Source organism: Orycteropus afer, unplaced genomic scaffold (genome assembly GCF_000298275.1).
Source record: "Orycteropus afer afer isolate SDZICR_OR568_19922 unplaced genomic scaffold, OryAfe1.0 scaffold00089, whole genome shotgun sequence".
In the NCBI taxonomy this organism is placed as follows: Eukaryota; Metazoa; Chordata; class Mammalia; order Tubulidentata; family Orycteropodidae; genus Orycteropus; species Orycteropus afer.
This window is the reverse complement of record NW_006921676.1, coordinates 2,436,460-2,452,442: the sequence shown is the minus strand read 5'-3', so window position 1 is coordinate 2,452,442 and position 15,983 is coordinate 2,436,460. Positions and strand designations below refer to the sequence as shown.

At 44.8% G+C, this 15,983-nt stretch overlaps 1 protein-coding gene across 1 annotated transcript in view; it reads right to left on the bottom strand.

The window, feature by feature from the left end:
- Nucleotides 1-15,983, bottom strand: part of SH3RF3 (SH3 domain containing ring finger 3) — a 643,685-nt gene that overhangs the window by 145,502 nt on the left and 482,200 nt on the right. The window contains exon 4 of the mRNA XM_007942370.1: nucleotides 12,450-12,803. Within this exon, the coding sequence (XP_007940561.1) occupies nucleotides 12,450-12,803 (354 nt within the window). The remainder of the gene's footprint in view (nucleotides 1-12,449; nucleotides 12,804-15,983) is intronic.

The following is a 15,983-nucleotide window of genomic DNA, read 5'->3' as shown; positions in this document are numbered from 1 at the left end:
CTGAAAGTACCATGGACTGCTAAAAGAACTAACAGATCTGTCCTGGAGGAAGTGCAGCCAGAATGCTCCTTGGAAGAGAGAAGGGCCAGACTTCGTCTCACCTACTTTGGTCATGTTGTTAGAGGGGACCATTCCCGGGAGAAGGATGTCATGCTTGGTAAGGTGGAGGGTCGATGAAAGAGGGGAAGGCCTTCGAGGAGATGGATTGGCATGGTGGCTGCGACAATGGGCTCAAGTATAGCAGGGATCACGGAGCTGGCGCGGGATCAGGCAGTGTTTCGTTCTGCTGTGCATGGGGTCACTATGAGTTGGAAATGACTCTATGGCACCTAACAACAACAAACAACATGACATGGATTTATGTTCACGTCTCTTGGTGGTCCATATGTGCCCTAGAGGTTAGTATTCATTATTAATGTCTCCTTGCATCTACAAAGGGTGTCTCTTTAACACCAATGAGCTTAATAAACTTAAGAGAGGGAGAAATGAAGGTACGACCAGCTCATCTCACATCTCTGGAGCCAGCATATACCCATCCAGAGCTCCAGAGAACTTAGTAAATGGCAAGGAAATGCCAGAGCCCTTCCCTGACTTATTCCTCCCTTCCTCAGCCAATGAACAGTTCAGAGGCACAGACAGAAACCTGCAGGTGTGGTTCCTATGTCATTATAGCAGAAAAGAAAGGCATTTTGCACTAGATGCTATTGATGAAAACTTGATTGTCAATGGAAATGGAGCAAAGACATCAACAAGCAACCAAGGTGTTCTCAGTCTACACCTTAAAGGCAATGGTTGGTAACTCAAGGAGATACAGCTATTTCCAGATTTGTGGAAAGAAGTGTTTTTTTTTTTGCACAAGATCCTCACAATGGGATTTTTTTTAACCATCCTAGGTTCAGTTGATATATACATATATATATATAAACATGCCTAATAAGTAGACACACACACATACATACAAATCTCCTTATAAGGTATGTAATTAAAATGATAACTTCCTGAACATGCTAAGAATAAGCCCAGGTGCTCACCATCTGCACAGCCTGTCCTTTGCAGGTGAGTACCATCCTCGGCACAGCCTGGGACTTTGTATTGGACCCAGGGGGTGCAGAACAGATAAGCAGCTGACTAAATGAGTCTCTAAACTGCCAGAGGCTGGAGAAATGAAGTCATATTTCAGTTGCTTCAGCTTTTCCCCCTGCACTTCCTTCAGCTTAGTGCATCCGTCCTGTGGCAGAGATAAGACCCTGCAAACAAAAAGAGCTGCACTTAAAAAGAAAAACACAGGCCACCTTCTATGGCTGGATGGTGATGAATTTTAAAGATGCCCCAAGAGCTTCTAAGCAGACTTCTTCTAATTTACTTCTCAGACACAGGGAAGACATTTGAGAAATATTCTCTTTTGATGTTCTCCCCACTGAATATCAAACACTTCCCTTTTCATTGATTTTAAAGGGCATTTTCTAATCTCAAGGGCTTTTGTTTATTAGAAGTTGATTTGTAAACCATTGTGCTCTTTGAAGCTGAGGCATATACTGATGTCTTGGTGAAAGGGCAGGCTTGCTCTTAGCTGGACAAGGAGAGGAGCTGTGTTAGAGCCCGGGCACTTCATACACACCGCTCCAGAGCCCTACCTGAGGGTGTCCCCCCTAAATGTGATGTAGTTAGCAGCCTGGCTCCTGGAGGCCCCTAAGAAACAAATGCTGCCCAGCCCTGTGCCGTCCTCACCATCAGTTGCAGGCCAGACTGTCGTGATCTGTAGGGTTTTCACTGGCTGATTTTCAGAAGTAGATTGCCAGACCTTTCTTCCTACTCCATCTCAGTCTGGAAGCTCCGCTGAAAATTGCAAAGCATCATAGTAACAAACAAGCATCCAGTAACAGATGGGGGGTGGCTATGTGTGAGGTGCATTGGCCTGGAATCCAACCTGGGTCTCAGGCTTCGAAAGGCAAGAATTTTACACTTTACCCTATAAAACCAACGTGCTTCATACAAGTAGTTCAAGAACAAACATAATATAAATGACATACTCTTTTTTGACTGATTTCATTTTTTTAAAGGTGTCTGTTCTTCCTTTGCAGTCACCTTCAGCAGACAGCCATTTCCAATACTTCAAGGTTTTCCTGATCTCTGTGTTATAGGTGGGGTTCAATATACATGAGTTTTTTCCTTTGGTGGTTAATGTGACCCATTCCAGCAGCATTATGTTCTGAATAGTCTTATATGTAAAACAACATAGGACCTGAGAGGCCATGTGGCATTCCTCACCAGGCCAACTTTGGCCTTTTCCTGACTTCCTATGGGCTCCAGATTTCCATGGACGGGCTGTGGAGGAGGACACAGCTACTAGGTGTCCACCACTGGGACTCCCAGTGGTATGTGGTCAGGCTGAGCCTCAGATGGCCCAGCTTGCTTACATTTGCACCCTTATGAATTATTTCTCTTGCTATTTGGAGAGGTCATAGGGTTAGCTCAGTTGCTCCTGAATAATAAAGTAGCGCTCACGTGTCAAATTTCTGATAGGGGAGGGAAGGTTATCAGAGGAGAGGAGGGAGAGAATATTCAGGCATCATCCCACTTCTAAAAATGCAGATATTTTCTCACAGAGATCACTTCACTTAGGGAATTTGAGGACGGTGGTGTCACTCATTGAGATATGAATGGAATAAAGAAGAGGAAATAGGTTTGAGAAAGAAGGGAAAGAATAATTCTCTTCTGGCATATTTTGAAATTGGGGTACTTCTACAGGTGAAGGCATCTGGTAGCAGAAAGAAAAAATGTAAGTTCAGAAAAGGTATTAGAGGCCAGAGTGCAGACACTTCGGAGTTTAGTTGTGATTGGAGCTATGGGAACAGATGTGAGTGTGTACAAGATGGAAAAAGAAAAGAGCCAAGCAATTAACCCAAGAGAGAGCATCAGTATTTCTGTGAGGGGTGAGAGAAAGTGGTTCCACTGTAAAAGGCAATAAAAAGTGCTTGGAACTGGAAGAGTACATCACAGAAGCAAAAGGAGGAGAGAGTCAGGAAAGCATCTCACCAAATGCTGCCAAGATGTCAAGGAGGAAGACGGAGTAACAGACTCTGGACCTGGACATTAGTGACCTTGGCCAGGACAATTTCAGCAGCAGGGGTGGAGGTAGAGGTCAGATTGCAAAGAGCTGAGTGCATCCAATGTAAGAAAGTAGAAGCCCTTTAGTAGTAAAGGAAGAGCAAGACAGGGCCTTTTCACCAGCACTAAGACCAGATAAACCAGAGTGGAGAAGGGTAAATGGTCTTTCGGCCTTCTCCTGCACCGCCAGTATACTGTTCAGGGCTGCGTCTCCACTGTCTCCCTGCAGTTCTCATGGTGCTGCCAGACAGCAGCAGAAGCCCCTCAGACAGAGGCAATTCCTTCTCCACCTTGACTGATTTTGCGGCCCCCATCACTGGCATCAGCAAACATTCCTGCTAGTTCCCTGCTTAAAAAAAAAAAAAAAAAGTACAAATAACTCTCAAAACCAATTACTGTTGAGTTGATTCTGACTCACGGCAACCTCATGTGTGTCAGAGTACAACTGTGCTTCCTCCACAGAGTTTTCACTGACCGTGATCTTTCAGAAGTAGAGTGCTGACTCTCTCTTCTGGGGCACCTCTGGGTGCACTTGAACCTCTAACCCCTTGGTTAATAGCTGAGCTCATTAACTGTACCACCAAAGGATGGTGTTCCCTGCTGCGCCTTCTTTCCTACGCTCTTGACTCTAGAACAAATCACTGAAATCCTACGTCTGGAACCTACGGATTTTCTGATGTGGTTATTTGATGCATAAGAACCTCTATGAGATCAGGTTGCTGTCCCGGGGAATACTCCAAAGGAAGAAAGAGAGCACTAATTCTAGAATCTCCTCAAATCTTCTACCTTCCCTCCCCCACAGCCATACAAGGTGTTGGACTCTGGAAGGTCATGAAATTCTCACTCACTGCCATCAAGTAGATTCTGACTCATAGTGACCCCCATGGGGTTTCCAAAGCTGTACATCTTTACAGAAGCAGATTCTCATCTTTGTTCTGTGGAGCGGCTGGTGGGTTCAAACTACAGAGAGTTTGATTAGCAGCCAAATGCCTTAACCACTACACCATCAGAGCTCCAAGCCTGAAAGTCAAAGCACCCTCCCCCCACCGCCGTTGTGTGTAAGGACTCTCTTCTCTCAAATTGAGATCTTTAGCTAACCTTACATAATTACTATTTAACTTTCTCTTCCTTTTCAGTTCAACAGCAACAAAGCTTTAGTCTACAGCACAGGTCAGAAAGTGTTTTCTGTAAAGAACCAGACAGGTTCTGGTTTTAGGCTTTTAGAGCCATGTATAGTCTCTTTTTTTGCTTCTTCCTCTTCCCCTTCCCATCCTTCTTCCTTTTTTTATTTTTAACAACCCTTTAAAAATGTAAAAATTATTCTTACCACCAAGTTGTACAAAAGCAGCCCTCCCCAGCCCCCACCATAATTTGCTAACCCTTGGCCTAAAGCGTGGTACTCCATCCTACTGCACAGTAGAATTACCTGGGGAGCTATAAAAACTCCAATGGGGCTCATTAGGTTATTTTCTAGCAAATATTTACTCCTTCTCAACCTCCGTAAGAGGAATATGTTTTCCTTCCCATTGATATTGGGCTTTTCCATGTCACTTGCTTTAATCAAAGGAAAGTGGGCAAGGGTGGCAGCCTACCATATTCCAACATACTCCAGGGGCTCTTCATCTGGGCCCCAAATGAGATACATGGAGCAGACCAGAACCTGCCCTGGAACCCAGCCCAGCCAACCTACGGTCCCCAGTGGAGGAATAAAGTTGCTGGTTCTATGCACACTGAGGTATTTGTTACACAGCACTGCAGCAAATGAAGCAGATACATCACGCTCAGCCCCTCTCTCCCTGCTGAGATTCTGATTTCATTGATCTGGGATGTGTTCTGGGATTGGAATGTTTTAAAGGCCTCCCCGATGCCACTAGCAGCCAGGATTGATAGCACTGGCCTCAAGCAATGCTGAATGGCCCTTTTGTTTACAGCTTTCCCACCAGATTTTGGGTCTTTCAGGACAAGGAGCCACGCCTGAGTGCCTGTTCTTCTTTGGCACCCAACACAGAGTCTGGCACAAAGAGGACATGCAAGACATCCCCATGCCCCCAAAAGCCTTAAAACATCTTTCTTTCAAGCTCAGTAGGTGGAAAGAAAAATGATCTAGGGTGACTAGCTGTTCCTGTTTTAAAACTAAAAGTCCTGTGTCCTGGGAAAATCCCTCAGTTCTAGGTACACAAAGAACTACACTCTCTATGTGACACAGGGCTTGGGTTCAAGCATGCACTGCGGTAAAGCCTGGAACCTGAAAGAAGCGTTGCTAATCTCTATCAGGTGGATCAGCAGTTCTCAACCCTTGCCTCACATTAGGATCCCCTGGGGCAGTTTCCAAATCCAGGTCACTTCCCAACAGATTATATCAGAATTACAGGGCAAGGGAGGGAGGCAAGAGGGTTGTTCCAGGGGAAATCTGTTCAGTTTTCCTCCAGATGATAACAAACTGTGGCCAAGGTTGGGAACCACTGCAGTGGTTAACAGATGAGATCCTCAAAGAAAGGATTAACAAGGCTGGGGACTGGTGGGACCACAGACAGCCTGGCACTGATGTTCACTTAAGCCTGGAGCTACTGGCAGTCGGGAGGGCACGTGATCCCTTGTTCTACTCAAACACAGGGTTCTGCAATAGAAGGTTAAACTGCACGTGGTATCAGCCCTAAAACCAAACCAGCTGGCATCGAGCTAATTTCCACTCACGGCGACCTCATTTGTGTCAGAGAACTTTGCTCCATAGAGTTTTCAGGGACTGTTTTTTCAGAAGTAGATCACTTGTGGGTGGATTTGAACCACAAACCTTTATGGTTAGCAGCTGAGTGCTTAACCTTTGGTGCCATCCAGGGACTCTGGTTTTAGCCCTATCCACCCTTTATCCACCATCAGTCTTTCAGAACCTCCACTATCCAACGCAGCACCAAACCAGAGAGAGCATCTTGGAGCTGAGAGCAATTACAGAAATAGATGAGGTGCCTTTGCCCTGACATCTTGTGTTGTTGTTGTTATGTTGTTATGTGCTGTCCAGTCGGACCCGGCTCATAGCGACCCCTCCTTAGGTTTCTGAGGCAGTATCACTATGGAAGTAGGTTGCCCAACCTTCCTTCCGAGGAGTGGCTGATGGGCTTAGGACTGGTGATTCATCCAACTGATCGGCAGAAAGAACAATCACAGTCAACATTTAATAAGCACTGACTGAAGAGAGGCCAGCCTTGTTCTAAGGAGTTGACTTGTAGAGGTTCATTTCATCCTTACAACAAATCTTTTCGGGGAGGTGCTATTATCACTCCATTTAATAGATAAGGCAACTGGGGCTCCCAGAGAAGAGGTGAAGCATCTTTCCCAGGGTTACTCATGTCAAGGGCAATTTATGTACCCTGACAGTCTGGCTGTGGAGGCCACACTCTTAACTGCAACTCTATAGTGCCAGGTTACAAAAGTATGGCTCAGAGGGCTTAAGTAACTTTCCTATGGTGGCAGAGCTAGTGAGAAGGGGATCCTGGACCTAGATTTGCCCTATATTTATTGTGCCTGGTAACTGTCTAAAAGAGAAAGGAAAGGAGAAAGGCAGGCCCCATCTTTACTGTGCACCATGATCTGCTGAGACTCAAGCTGACACTTTCTTGCACTCTATCCTTTGAGCTTTGGTGGTGCGCTGGTTAAGGCATTTAGTTACTAACCAAAAGGTCGGTGGTTCGAACCCACCATCCACCCGGAAGGAGAAAGATGAAGTCTGCTTCTATAAAGATTTACAGCTTTGGAAACCCTGTGGGGCAGTTCAACTCGGTCCTATAGGGTCACCATGAGTCAGAATTAACTCAGAATTAACGGGGTTTGGTTGGGTTTTTTGGGTCTTCTTTGACCTGAATCACTCATGTGCAGGAGATGTAGTTATTTCCATTTTATGGAAGAGGAAACTGGAGGTGAGGTGGGGTTAATAACATCCACATTTTGGAATCATATGGCACATTGCTCCTGACAACCAGTGGGACCACTGAGCGAAGGGCAGGGAGAGGAGACAGCACAGGCACAGGACTTAGGAGTAACTTTCACCTTCTAGGTCTCAGTTTCCTCATCTGTAGAATGGAAATAATTAAATTTACTTTTTCACTGGAGAGTGAGATGTGCCACTTAGGGGAGAAAGCTGAGATGTGATAAGAAGCAAAGACAGACAATGTAAGATAAGTAGAGAGGAAGAGAAGGTGGAGAGACATGGGTAGCACAAGTGTTGGCACTGATGGCAGCTCATTAGTAGAGCGCAGAGGAGCCAAGTGCAGACACAGCACTGGAGAGAGCTCTGAGAAGCCAGAACACCGGGAGAGCTGTGCTGTGTTGGACAGACAGCACCTCTCACTCCTAGAGTCTCTAGGCTGGGCCTTGCTGGGTTCTGATAGGGCAGTAACTCACACAGGCAATGATGACCCTGAGTCTCCAGGCTTAATGATGCTCAATGCTTTCTGTCTAAGAAGTAGACAGAATGTAGTAGACTGTATTTTAGAAAAGTTTCTAAAGAAATCACAGTGCCCACATTTCCTTTCTATTTTAAAGAAACACAAAAGAGAGAGGGGAGAAAAGTCAGTTGCATCGATGAGCCTTTTACTCAGCTAGCTGAGGGGTCTTATACATATATCTGCCTCTATCCCCCTCCCACTCAGACTGGGTGAGCAAATCAGCTATTGATGCTTTGTGCCTGTATGTCTGGGTATGTGAGCGCTTACTTTGCATTCATTTCATCTTCCTTAATACAATAACTAAATAAAATAATAATAATAGCATTTTGTATTTTTGTAGCCCTTTCCAATTTGGAGCTCTGGTGGTGTAGTGGATAAGGCACTTGACTGCTAACCAGAAGGTCAGCAGTTCAAACCCACCAGCTGCTCCACGGAAGGAAGACTGGGCAATCTACTTCCATAAATATTTATAGCCTTGGAAACCCAATGGGGGTCACTATGAGTCAGAAATGATTCGATGGCAGTGAGTTTGGTTTTTTTGCTTTGACACCCACAATCTCCTCTAATCATACCACCATCCTGTGGAGTATAAATCACCATCAAAGCCCATTTTACAGATGTGACTCAGTGGAAGCCACTGACTCAACATCACCCAGACCAGCTTGTCTGGGGAGCTGGAACTCTAGGACCATCTCCAGGCCAAGGCCACCTCTTCTCCACCTCAGCTGGCTTCTTTTCCAAGACAGAGAAGGACTGCAGTTTGGAACGTCCTACAGAACTCAGTATAGTGCTCAGCATGAGTTCAGTGACTGTCAATAAGGACAGTCACACCAATTCTCCAGGAGAAAATATGCACAGGACATGTGGCCCACAGTCCTATAAAACTTCTGCTTCCTTGTGGTCCAAGAAGATCTGAGTGCTTACTTTTAGGGTGTGTGTACACATGCAGGACCAGAGCTGGAGCAGGTTCTAGATGACTGAACTTCGTATGTCCATCTCCTTTCCTTGTCTCAAGAGGCCAAGAATCAATCTTTTCAGTTGAGATGACCTGTATTACAATCTGAATGGGCATAATGAGTCTCAATGGAGCCCTTGAGTGTGGCATGGAAGATTGGCTGCTTCACTGTCCGCTACTACCAGAGGAAAATGTGTGCATATAGGCACACTGAGGACAACTAGGCCTTTCTTTTCTTCAAGGACAGAGTCCCTTAATCATAATGCCAGGCTGGCACGCAGTAGGGCCTACATGTGCAGAGCTCCAAGTAAAGAGGGGCACAACATCACTCTTCTAGTGCCCATAGGTCCCTGCTTTCCTCCTTTTATAGAACCCCCAGACACATTAGGGGAGGGTGAGCTTTGAACTAGCTATCCATAAAGTATAGACTGTAGAGACTAGATAACTGGGAGGGTGAACACTGGCCTCCAAGGGCCCCCCTTGTTGGCTGATTAGGAACATAGTCACTCCCCTCTTTTCCTTGCTCCCCTTCCACTCCTGGTTGTTGGGAACCTCCAACTGCAGTGACTGGTGACTTCTGCTGCTTCAGGAGAAAGGAGATAAAAGACTTGGCCAAACTGATATGCCCATTGCCTGATGGGCACTAATGGCTAAACACCTCTGTCTCTTTCTACTACTTCTCATACTCTCATCAACCCTGCATACAACATCTCCCTGAACTGAACTTGTGTGAGAGCACACTGATCAAAAACACTGATACTTTCAACTGCTCATGTTACCCAGCAGTGGACTAGCCATGAGCAACAGTGGCATGAAGGCCTTGGGCTGCTCTCCACATGCTCCTACGGTCTTAGATGTTCTCAATTGTCTTTACTTCCCTCCAACTGCACAATGAAGAGCCATAAACATAATCACAACTTAAAATCCAGACTTCTAAATCATCCTGGTGGTAGCAATAATAACTCATTTGACCTGAAGAAGCCAATAGCTAGCTGCCCAGATTGTAAAGCAGGGAAAAAACAAAACAAAACAAAACAACTCTAGTTTGGAACCCACAATCACACTGCAGTTTCCAATGATAAAAAGGGGCAGACTCCATTCATGTTCTTCATGCTTCTATGCCAGGTATACTTAATGTTTGTTTTGTACTATCTTGCTCAGCATCTCCAGGGCTTGACAATAATGGACTACAAGGGACACAGGAAAAAAGACTTCAATGCAAATAACAAGCAGACAGGTCCCTGGAGTCACCTGTTTCCTTGACTTTTATCCCAGCGTAGACTGTGCAAGCTTGTTGGGAGCAGTGCCATTCTAGAACACTACTGAGTTGTGGGTGCCTCTCATGTTGTTGTTGTTATGTGCCATTGAGTCGGACCCGACTCACAGTGATCCCTCCTTGGGTTTCCGAGGTGGTACTGCTATGGAAGTAGATTGCCCAACCTTCCTTCCAAGGAGTGGCTGGTAGGTTTGAACCACTAGCCTTCTGGTTAGCAGTCAAGTGCCTTAGGCACTATGCTACCAGAGTTCCCAGTGCCTCTCATAGGAACTTAAAAATAGTAGGTAGTCAATAACGACTTAAAAAGTTTGGCTCAAGGTCAGGTGGGTGGGTTTTTAGAAGAATCAGAATGTTGGTCTCAGGTTGCAGGTAAGGAGTATACCTAAGGGAAAATGTGACCTCTTCATTATTTAAAACTTAGAAGCTCTAGAGCAGTGGAAGGAGGCCATGTAGGGACAGAAAGGACACACAAGTCACAGTCCCAACAGAAGTGCTGCATCCACGTGGCTGAAACAGTCCCAGGACACCATCATGTCCACTCCAAACTGCTTCCCCAGACTCTGTTGATATAGTGTGTGTGTGTGTGTGTGTGTGTGTTTGTGTGTGTAAAAACAAACTCACTGCCATGGAGTCAATTATGACTCAGAGTGTCCTCCACTGGGTTGTTGTTATGTGCCGTCAAGTCGGACCCGACTCATAGCAACCCTCCTTGGGTTTCCAAGGCAGTATCACTATGGAAGTAGATTGCCCCATCTTTCTGAGGCAATAAATCTTTATGGAAGTAGTTTGCCCTATTTTCCTTCTGCAGAGTGGCTGGTGGGTTTGAACTGCCAACCTTCAGGTTAGCAGTCAAATGCCTTAGGCACTACACCACCAGAGTGTAGGGGCAGCATTTTACGGCTGATAAAGCATAGCTAAACAAAACTCATTTTCTAAGATTTTTTTTTTTTTTAATAAAGGCAATTCTTTTTGTAAAGTTATTTGAGTTCACTGCATTTTTCAAATGATGGTTCTCCCCTGGCCAATTGCTTATTGGTGCTTTTACCCAAATTGGCCCTTTCACTCTCTTCAGAGAAACTGTCACCAAACAAAACTTGTTCCGAGAAGCATCGAGGCAGTTAGAGGCAACACTAGAGGAAACATGGAGGGAGGCTGACAAATCAGACACTGGATGATAAGGTATAGAGTGTGCAGGAAGAAGAAATGGGAACCATCACATTAGCACCTCTGCCACAGTCCTGAGTGAAGTTAAATTTGGAGGAGGGGAGACCACACCCAGATGAGCTGACTTCTACCTGCTTCTCAATCTTTGTGCACGGAAAGAGGGCACTGCATTGGGCTCTGGCAATGGGCTTATCAGATGCAACAATGTCTCCTCCTTGCTGGGAGTTCTCTGAGAACAGCTCTTACTTCTGGGAGCTTAGTTTCTTCATTTGTAAAAGAGAAGCTGGACTGGATACATTTTCTCAAGCTTTAGTACTTTGCATATGGTTGTGATGGTTTTGCCACAACTACAGATAATTATTTACTTTATATATATATATATATTACTTCTTCATCATTCTCACTATTAATATTGTTCTATAAATGCCTCATTTGGATGACTTAAATTTATCAACAAACAACCTTTACATTACTACTGAAAATGGAAGTCTGCATCATTTTCTAGAAACACAAGCACTGTAAAAATAACATTAATTAAAGTATTCAACAATGTTATTACTTCCTACCCTGAGCCCAGGACCTTTTACTCTTTGCTGAAAGAGAAGTTAGTGAGCCTTAGAGAATGCTGAAAACTTGTTGTTGCTGTTATATGCCGTCAAGTCAGCCCTGACTTATAGCGACCCCTCCTTGGGTTTCTGAGGCAATATCACTACAGAAGTAGATTGCCCAACCTTCCTTCCGAGGAGTGGCTGGTAGGTTTGAACCAGACCACCAGCCTTCTGGTGAGCAGTCAAGTGCCTTAGGCACTACGCTACCAGAGCTCCGTTGAAAACATATTAGCACCTAATAGAGATGTTCTCTGTGTCACAATCAGAAGGACTGCATGCAAGCTGAGAAAGGAATACAGCTTTTTCACATGGTGATTCAACAGTTACTCAAATGCTGTGCCTGTAGACCACCAAAAATCACATCTAATACCCACCTAAACCATCTCCTGAATCACTACGGGTATAAAACCAAAACAAATGAGTTGCCATCGGGTCAGTTCTGCCTCACAGTGACCCCATGTGTATAAAGTAGAACGGCTTCAGAGGGTCGTTAAGCTGGACTTTTCAGAAGCAGATCACCAGGCCTGTATTGCAAGGCACCTCTGGGTGGATTTGAACCACCAACTTTTTGGTTAGTAGCCAAGCACTTAGCTGTTTGAGCTACCCAGGGACTTCTTGCCACTAAGAATACTATTGCATGCTAACTTTGGGCAGTAGCAGGGAGAAAAGGAGACCAAGGTGTAGGGGAAATCCCTAATGTCAGGAAATCGTATGTAAAGGGCATTAGAAAGGGCAGTTCAGTTGTGGCTTTCTTTATCTTAGTTCAAGAACTGTGTGTGCATGGAGCCTGCAAAGAACCTGTAGGGAGCAGAGTCCCAAGCCCCAGACTTGGGGCACAGAGAATGGGCGGGCTCCTATCCCTGCCACACCCCCGGCTGGCATCACAAGGTGACTGTTACCTGGGCTGGAGCACTGGATGACAGGTGAGCCAACTCTCCGATTCTGGCTGCTGCCCGGGGATCGCTGGAGCTGATCAGAACCGGTGCGCTAATTTCCATGGAATGCCTATTGCTCACGGCCTGGGAGGATTTGTGCGTCACACTGAGCGCAGTGAAGGAGTGGCGTTTCTTGGCATTCTTCTTGCCATCAATACGCCGTTGAAAGGCACTGACTGCTCCTGTGCTGCTTAAAGTGGAACTTGGGGCCAGAGTGGCCACCGCGCTGGGGTCAGAGGGCAAGGAGGCATCGCAGCCAGATGCAGCCGCTAAGCATGTCTTGTCCATCTCAATAAGCTGCTTGGCCGAGTCGTTGAGCTACATAAAAAAAGGGGAAGAAGTGGGGAGGGAGGGAGGATTCATTAAATAATTGTCACATTCTATTTCCAGCTCTCTCTACTCTTTCCTGGCCTGTGCTAGCATTTAAAAACTGACATTGGCAATGTCTTCAAATTGGTCAGCTCTTTCTAACAGCTGCATCCAGCAAGAATGCTGCAATAATAATAATAAAAAATAACAAAGGCTGGAATGACATCTGTAGATTTTTATTGAGAAGGTATCTAGAACAGCTGTGCAAAGATTCAAAGAGCTGTGACAGAGAGCAGGGGACTTATACAACAGATGGGGAGAGTTTTCTGAAGGCCGTCCACTATGTCTCACCCAAATCTTTTACTGGGCTTCATGTTTCCAAGGGGCGAGGTGCAAACAACCACGAAGAGGGAGAGGAATGGAGGGCAAAGGGCATTTGTGAAGGACACATAGCCATCACCCAGACCCTGAAGATGGTCACGGAGGAGGCAGCACATCACTCTTTCTGCCACCTATGTTCTGCCACCATGACAAGTCTCAGCCTTTCCTTCGCCAGCTATTCTGATGGAAAAATTTAAGCCGTGTGACCAGAATGTACCTTTCTCACTACTAGATGACTTCTGGTGACTGAAGAGTCTGGTCTGGTAACTGGGAGAAAAACAGAAATGGATATGTCTTAATGTGACCTGTGGATGTCATTTTTCCAGGAATGGTCTCTGCTCAGGTTACCAAGACTAAGAAGCTGATCTGACCCCTGTATTCCCTTGTTCCCCCACCACTCTTGTCTCAAGAGGAGTAAATAATTTATTACCTTGAGCAATTCAGCAAGAACTCAGGATACTACTCCTTCCCATATCTCCCAACCTGTTTGTTATAGATTGAATTGTGTTCCCCAAGAAGATATGTTGAAATCCCAACCCCCAATACTTGTGAACATGACCTTGTTTGGAAACAGGATCTTTGCAGATCTAAGTAGTCACATTAATATGAAGTCATACTGGAGTAGGGTGGGCCTTCATCTGACTGGTGTTGACATAAAAAGAGACACTGAGACACAAAGACACAGAGGGAAGGTGAATATGAGATTGGAATGATGCATCTACAAGCCATGAAATACCACGGATTGTGGAAAACCACCAGAAGCTAGGAGAGAGGCATGGAACAGACTCTCCCTCAGAGCCTCAAGAAGGAACCAACTGTGTTGATACCTTAATTTTGAAATTCTAGCCTCCATAATGTGTGAGAGAATAAAATTTTGTTAATTTAAAGTTGGTTGAAAAACTTGATATTGTAAACTTAGTTTAAAACTTACCACAAACTTGGTTTGTAGTACTTTTGTTATGGCAGCTCTAGGAAACCAATAACAGGTCCATGGATAGTACAAAAGGAGCGCTGGGGCTCAGTAGTTAAAGCATAGGACTGCTAACCAAGAGGTTGGTAGTTCAACCTTTTGGGAGAAAGATGAGGCAATCTGCTTTCATAAAGATCTAAAGCATTGGAAACCCTATGGGGCAATTCTACTCTGTCCTATAGCATCACTATGAGTTGGGATCAACCCAGTGTCAGTGGGTTTAGTTTTCTGTGGGTAGTGCAAATGGCTAAGCTCTCAACTACTACCAAAAAGTCACCCAGAGGCTTCCTGGAAGACAGGCGTGGCAATCTTCCTCTGAAAGATCACAGCCATGAAAATCCTATGAAGCATGGTTCTACACTGACACACACACAGGGTCACCATGAGCTATAATCAACTTGACAGCAATTAACAACAAAGGAAATCAATATCCACTGTTCTACAAAATAAAGAGGTGGATTTTAAAGAGTTTGTCATTGATAAAAATTGATCCCAGATGGTAATTGTCAGTAAAGATGGCTTGAAGGGCTTGATTCTATGAATAACTGGTATTAATTTGGAATACTCTATGCCAGCTAAAGCCAAGTCTTCCTCTGCAGGACTGTCCTGTCACAGTGGGTAGCACTTGGAGGTTGGGAGGGGCTGGGCTGGTTAGCTTCACTGCTCCTGGGGCAGAACTGTGAGCTGACCAGCTCCAGGCAACAGGTTCGGGAATAGAAGGCTGCCTGTGCTTGTGTATGGGGTAGGTGAAGAATCAAGCAATAGTATCCTCCTGGGCTCCTACACCTTGAAAGATGGCACCCCTTTCTTCTTAGGCTATACTTGACTCAACCTAAGTTCATACCTAAAGGGGATATTTGCAGTGACTGAAGGAATAAAGCAGATGGAACTATTTATTATTAAACCACAGTGTATGTGTAGGGGTGGCCAGGAAGAAAATGTGATGTTAGGATGAGCTTGGGATCATCTCCACAGATGGGTAAAACAAATGCCATTATGCTAGGTAAATTCCTATAAAATCCCATTATTTCTGCCTCATATTTTGAGAAAGTAACAAAAGAAACTGAGCAAATGCCAACTAGCCCTCTGGGCAGACTTACCTAGAAAAGCACATAGTTAAACATGAGGGAATTATATAGCAATCTCTTTTCTTATTTTTCTCATCAAATACAAATAGTTGTGGGTGTTCTGGGCTACAGTAGAGGCAGGCAGGTAAACTTTTTCTATAATGGGTCAACAGAAAATATTATAGATTTTCCAACTCATATACTTTCTGTTGCAACTACTCAACTTTAGTGTAGTAGTGCAAAAACAGCCATCGATAACACATGAATGAATGGGCCTGGTTGTGTTCTAACAAAAATTTATGTATAGAAACAGGAGGTGAAACTATTTTGGCTTGCTGGCTGTAGTCTGCCGACCCTTGAGCTAAAGAAAAGTTACCCAGGCAACGAATGCTCTAGTGGGCTTTCTAAACCTGAGCCTAGGCTCCATATCTGCCCTCTTCTATTTTCTTTCTAGACATCATGTTCCCAAATTTGGGGCCTAGAAACATAAGCTCTATGTCAGTTCCTAGAGGGTAAGTGCCCTGAGGATAGTCACTGTCTGGGTTGATGCAAGTTATACGACACTCTTTTTAAAAAAAAAAATTTTTTTTTTTTAATTGTGATTTGGATGAAGATTTACAGAGCAAATTCACTTTCCATACAGCAGTTTACATATACTTTGTCTCATGACATTTACCACAGTTTACCACAATGCAACAGCTCCCCTCCCACTTCCTCCCCATAGTTACCTCTTCCCTGTGTCCATCTCTCCATACACTCCTGCCCCCTGAG